Source organism: Aegilops tauschii, chromosome 2 (genome assembly GCF_002575655.3).
Source record: "Aegilops tauschii subsp. strangulata cultivar AL8/78 chromosome 2, Aet v6.0, whole genome shotgun sequence".
Taxonomy (NCBI): domain Eukaryota; kingdom Viridiplantae; phylum Streptophyta; class Magnoliopsida; order Poales; family Poaceae; genus Aegilops; species Aegilops tauschii.
Genome location: NC_053036.3, coordinates 559,988,934 through 559,995,293, shown reverse-complemented (window position 1 = coordinate 559,995,293; position 6,360 = coordinate 559,988,934). Strand labels below are relative to the sequence as shown.

Here is a 6,360-nt window from a genome sequence, read left to right as displayed (position 1 = left end):
ATCTAATGCATCATCAGTACAAAGCTTGATTTGGCAATAGGTGGAATCGGCAATCATTTGCATGCTTTAATTTTGTGAAGCTATAATCATGCTGAGTTATACACTAAACATAATCATGCCAAGCTATAACTACCATAGTCATAAACCAGGCTTTTCTTAAGCACAGGTGCTTATTTGTACAGGGTAGACGCATAACTAGGCGTCTCTCCTGTAGAAATAGGCACCGGTGCTTCAGAAAAACCATATTTATTTTTCTAAGCACCACCCTAAGCATCTAGCATTGTACAAGGCTTAACATGCATCACCAAAATAGTATTAACAACTTGGAACACTAAACCAGAGTAGCAGCGAACTCTTAAGATAAACGGCATAGGTTCAGACACACCATAGGACATCAGTTTTAGAGTCAAACAACAAAGAAACATAGATAACATAAGAGGACACGGCGGTCCTGGGGCAGCAGCAGCTCTCTAGCAGCACATCACTTCTCTCCCTTCTTCAATGGAGGTTGTAGGGCTCATTGACTTTGAAAATCTCGAGGAAGCGTGCGTAGGCCGCATGTTTAGCCAGAGTACTGGCCTTATGGTTCTTACCATGTCCATTGCCAGTGCTGAAGGCATGCTGGATCATGCCATCTATGCCGCCACGGATCACCTTGCAACAGAAAGGGCACCCAATCTTGCCAAAGAAACGGTAGTTGATCTTGCCAGCAATCAGATGCCTCAGGGTGTAGCGGCTCTTGCTGTGCCTGCTGTCCATGCCGTAGTCCACGTCGTCGTCATCCTCCTGTGAATTAGTGAATTAGTACACATAGAAGAACTCAGCTAATCTATTATGGTACATTGCCTTAATTACAATGTTTTGAAAGTACATATGTGTAACATGGCAACTATCTATTTGCTAGAAATAAGGCGTATGTGCACATACATAATTGAGCCAAAGAAATTGACATGCATAAATATGGACGGTGGAATAGTTGCATTTATAGATTAGTGCACAAGTAGTACATAATTAACACATGAAAGACTTGACACACCCACCCGGCCGTCCCCATTCCACGTGGGGACGAGGCGGTCGTGCACGCGGTCGTGCACCTCCTGCGGTTTGCCATCAATTGCTATCGGTCTCACAAGTGGGTCCCCTTGTCATCCACACAACCGCGCCACCACATGTACCACATTTTTCTTTCTCCCCGTCTCGACCACTCCACATCTTTCTTTCTCCCCTTCTCGACCAGCGCCGCCGCCGCCATCTCCCGACGACCCCTCTCTTCGCTGCCGGTGCGCGGCCGCCGCCAACTCCGGCAAGTACGTGAGATCTCCCCTCTTCTTCCCTTCCCCAACCGCGTCTCCCTACGGAGGCGGATCTGAGCCGATTGGTTTTGACTGAAACTTAGTTTTTGGATTGGATCTTGATTTGGTTTCTATTATTTGAACCTTTGGATTCAATCCAAAAGTTGAAAACGGTTTGGACTGGGTTGGATGACGAGCATGTATAGTTCGGTTTGGTCTAGATTCTAAATGAAAATATCTGTATTGGTTTGGTTTTGATGTGTGCCGTGGATTGGACTGGTTTTAGTTTGGATGCCGAACTATTCCCAGGTTTAGATGAGACGGGCATTGCCATTGTCATTGGCATTGCTTTATTACGTAGATGATAGTAAATAGATTGATTGGCCAATGCCAGTATAGGTTATCACTATGATTTATTATATGTATGATCTTTGTATTGTACTATGTACAATTCAACTTAGAGTTCAACATGTTCTGTGTAGAATGGAGGAAGCACCATGTGGACGCTGCAACTCACGGTGCCGGACCAGCCTTTCTACTGCCACGCTGTTCGGCATCTACTTCCAGCCTTCTTTTGTTGTTGCAGCGGTAACAATTTATATGAACCTTCTGACAGTACATTCTTTTTTTTTTTGCTATTTCCACTAATGTATTGTGTCTGTTATTTGTTTTTATCTTACACAGATCGTACCATGCAATGTGAGATTGGCATTCAATGAGCTCATCGGAGACACTGTGACCTTCGACGCTCTTGGGGGCCCATACACTATGCAGGTCGAGAAGGGGCGAAAGATAACCCAGATAGGAGGAGATGATTGGGATCGTTTCATCGCCCGCATGCGTCTTAGTGGGGGTGAATTGATCAACTTCTCCTTCAGAAGAGATAGGCCCAGGATTTCTGTTATCTATCTAAATTTGATTCCGGATAGTGAGGATGAAGTTCATGAGGAGGAAGATGGTGCTGATTCACATGATGACGATTCAGATGATGATGAGAACCCACTTGTTGAATACCTGTATGCCCAAGGACTCAGACTGGGCGACGAGGAAATCGGCAACCTCTGGGACATGCTTCCGCTACCTGAAGACTACCTAGGGAAGCCATTCGTGACCCGCCTCACAAGGACGAATGTTAAACAGCATATCATGGTATGTTACTTAGTGTGGTAATTACATGATATGCATGCTTAGTTAGTGTAGTAGTTCATATGATATGCATGTTGTAGTACTGTGATGAGAGGCCTAGTTTAGAATTCATTTAGTGAAGAATTTTATGACATGCATGTAGTGTAGTAATTTGATGCTTGGTGTATAGTGTAGTGATGTGATGATATATATGCTCAGTGTCTTGAGGTGTATGCTTTGTTGATAATTGCACGTGACATGATCATATATCATGTCAACTATTTTCAGAAATTACCTAAGAGGTTACTTGATAGCTGTGGCATCGACCCGGACGAAGAAGGCATGGCTGCTGGACTACGCCTTACCAGAACGGGCTCCATCACCAGCTGTGCCTATGCAGTGGACACGGACGGTCGGACTGTCTTGAGAAGGGCAGGGTGGAAGAAGTTCCTTCGTGGCAAGAATCTTCGGGTAGGACAGGCCATCCTACTCACTGTTGCGAACACCAGTCGCCATGACTTGAGGATGATGATCACCATCCACCTCATTTAGAACTTGTTATGTTAGCTCTTGTTTGCGAGTACTTGTCGTGTATTACCGTACCTATATCTACTCATATCTAGGTACTATTGCTTCTGATGGATTGCAACTATTATTAACTGGTAACTAATGCTCTACTAGCTATGATTATTCCACTGTGTGATGTTTTATAGGCTGTAGTGTGACATGGTAACTGTTATATATGGTAGAGGCTGGTCTCTAAGACCTTGTACAATGCAAGGTGCTTAGGGATGTGCTTAGAAAAATAAAGCGGTTTTTTCTGAAGCACCAGTGCCTATTTCTACAGGAGAGACGCCTAGTTAAGCGTCTACCTTGTACAAATAAGCACCGGTGTACCAGTGCCTATTTCTACAGGTGCTTATTTGTACAGGGTAGACGCTTAACTAGGCGTCTCTCCTGTAGAAATAGGCACCGGTGCTTCAGAAAAAACCCTGTTTATTTTTCTAAGCACCACCGTACGCATCAAGCATTGTACAAGGCTTATCATGCATCACCAAAATAGTATTAACAACTTGGAACACTAAACCAGAGTAGCAGCAAACTCTTAAGATAAACGGCAGATCAACCACCGCACAGCATAAGTTCAGACACACCATAGGACATAAGTTCAGACACACCTAACAACAAAGAAACATAGATATCATAAAAGGACACTGCGCTAGCAACTTGAAGGCAGACTTTGATCTCTCTTCATGCCGCGTAGTGGCAGTGGTAGTAGGGGTCAGCCTCCTGTGCTTCTGAAATTTCCACACCTGATTTGATGCTGTCTATTATCTTCCAAGCCTTGTGGGTGGCGTACGCATCCTTCGCTGTGTACTCGATGAGGTAGTCTGGCAGCGGGCTGATCCCCCACAGTTTATGGGCTTCGGTCCTGTTGATCTTCTTCTTCATGTTTTGGTAAAATGGGTGGATGACGCTGGCTGCAACATCAGCCAAGGAGTCGTACTGCTTCTTTCTGCAGGCATATGGAACTCTATAGTTTTTCTGAATGTCGATGTACTTTTCGGGGTTGATCTCCAAACCAGACATCTCCAGCATCTCTTTGTCATTATGAATGCTGAAACCGGCAAAGGTGAACAACTTCTTCTCCTGGAGGAAGCTCTTGAGGCGCTTGGGCCTTCAAGGGGAGAGACATATTGAAGATTAGTAGTAATTTTGAAGATTTAGGAGTTGTTTGGTTTGTGACTAAGTTTGCCAAAGATTGCCACACCTAAGGTTAGGCAAGTTTGACCAACTTAGGTGTGTGTTTCGTTCAAGCCACACCTTAGGCAAGCCACACTTGGGTCCCACATGGCATACACACAAAAAGTGTGGCAAGATTCCCTTAGGCTTGCCAACTTGTGGCCCTCATTTTGATGAACTAACCTTAGGCGAACTTGGCAAAAAATTGTGGCAAAGTGTGACAATGCTAGTGCTAGAACCAAACAATACGAGTGATGAATGCATGAAGTACATGATGTTATTTCTCTTTTTGGATCATACAGTTGAAAATAACACTACAACAAATTACTTCACTACATCAACTTCAGAAACAACTTTTAATACATCTAGTCCAGTGCATCCACACCGGTAGACACAACACTAATGCATCAATATCAGAAACTACACTAGTATATCAGAAACTAAACTAGTAGACACAACACTAATACATCTAGTCCAGTGCATCAACTTCAGAAAATAACACTAATGCATCCACAGCGGTAGACACAACACTAATGCATCAAGATCAGAAACTACACTAGTATATCAAGTTTGGTGATTAATCCGGTGCAAGATTTTAAGATACTAATCCAGTGCATCAGGGTAAAAATCTATGCCAGTGCATGTACTTGAGAAACCACACTAGTGCGTCCACTTCACAATCTACACTAGTACATGTAGTTGAGAAACTAGGGTATATGAGTAGGATGGCTCACCATTTTGTGGCCGCAGCGATGTGGTAGACCAGGCAGAGTTCATCCACGCATAACTGCAGAACTGCTGCGTACTGCGGAGGTTCGTCATCCCTGGTATACTCCACATCAACACCGACGAATCTAGGATACATGCCGACGGCTTTCATGAAGAGCCTCGTGAGCATTTCGTCGGCAGTGTCTGGATTGCTGGTGCAGACGACCTCCAGCGTCTCTTTGCCGTGGAGTTCCACCTTGTCAAGTTTGGTGGTGTAGTCGCGCTTCTCACTGGGGACCTGAACGTCGTCTTCCTTGATGCTCTGGTCGGACGTCTCGCCACAGTGACGCTTGGTAGATGGCTCCTCCGCCATTGCCCTTCTCCAGCGACGGCGGTTTTGAGACAGAGACGGTGGTTGCAGTTTGTGGAGTAGATGGACGTGGTTCGCATAATGAGGGATGAATGGAGGAGAAGGTGCCTTTTTGAGTTCTGGGGGAGGCGGTTCGTCGCGTGAGGGAGGCGCTCGTCGTTATCGTGATCGTGGGGGTCGTGGGGCTCGTGCTGTTGGTGTTCCATATCTTTTACGAATTCATGAACATTTTTGAAAAATTCATACATTTTTCAAAATATTTTGAACATTTACTAAAAATTCATGAACATTTTTTTTAACATATGAACACTTTCTGAAATCACGAACATTTTTTGAATCTGTGAGATTTATCATGTCCTGAACATTTTTTCAAGCCATGAAGAACTTTGGAATGCGAACATTTTTTCGCAATTTGCAACTTTGTAGAAATCCTGAATTACTTTCAAAAGGAAAAATAGAAAACAGAAAAAATAAAAAGGAAAAATGAAAGGGGCTTCCCGCCCCTCACATGGGCTGGCCTTAAGGGCGCACGAGGGAGGGCGGGTGCACGCTTCCTTGGTTTCGGGTGTGTTGGTCGTCATATAGGATCGTATGCCCGGCCGTATATGTATTTGTTTGTATACGGCGGCCTTTCGTGCACGCGTGAAGCCGCCCGCGCGTGGGGCAGCACGTGTCACGGGTAGTTGCCAAAACTGTCCCATCATATAAATGTGGACGGCAACCACCTCCGGCCGCATCGCCCACCATTTCCCCCCGCCGCATCGTCTCCCTCTCTCCACTCCCCACTCCCCCAAACCCTCTCCTCTCCAACCTCCTCGTCTCCCTCACCGCATCCTCTCCATCACCATGGCGGACGCAGGAGGCGAGCGCCCCGATTGGGGCGCAGATCTGGTGGAGCAGGCGCGGCAGGTCGCTGCGGGCACCTTTGTGAGGGGGCGTGCCGGCGTCCAGCGCGGTGCTCCCTCCGCTGGAGATCTGGAGAAGGCGGGGCCAGGCCGCAGCAGCGCGGTCCAGCCAGATGCGCCCGCTCTGGCGATCTCCGGCGAGGCGCAGAAGGTGGAGGCGGGCTCTGGCGAGGCGCAGAAGGTGGGGCGGGCTGTGGCGAGGCGCACGAGGTGGAGA

General features: G+C 46.4%; 1 protein-coding gene across 1 annotated transcript; it reads right to left on the bottom strand.

Moving 5' to 3' along the window:
- Positions 1–3,668: 3,668 nt before the first annotated feature.
- Positions 3,669–5,241, bottom strand: LOC141041259 (uncharacterized). The gene is made up of 2 exons (XM_073507388.1): positions 4,895–5,241; positions 3,669–4,095 (listed from the first exon to the last, which is right to left on the bottom strand). The coding sequence occupies exons 1-2, from the start codon at positions 5,239–5,241 to the stop codon at positions 3,669–3,671; spliced, it is 774 nt and encodes a 257-aa protein (XP_073363489.1).
- Positions 5,242–6,360: the final 1,119 nt, after the last annotated feature.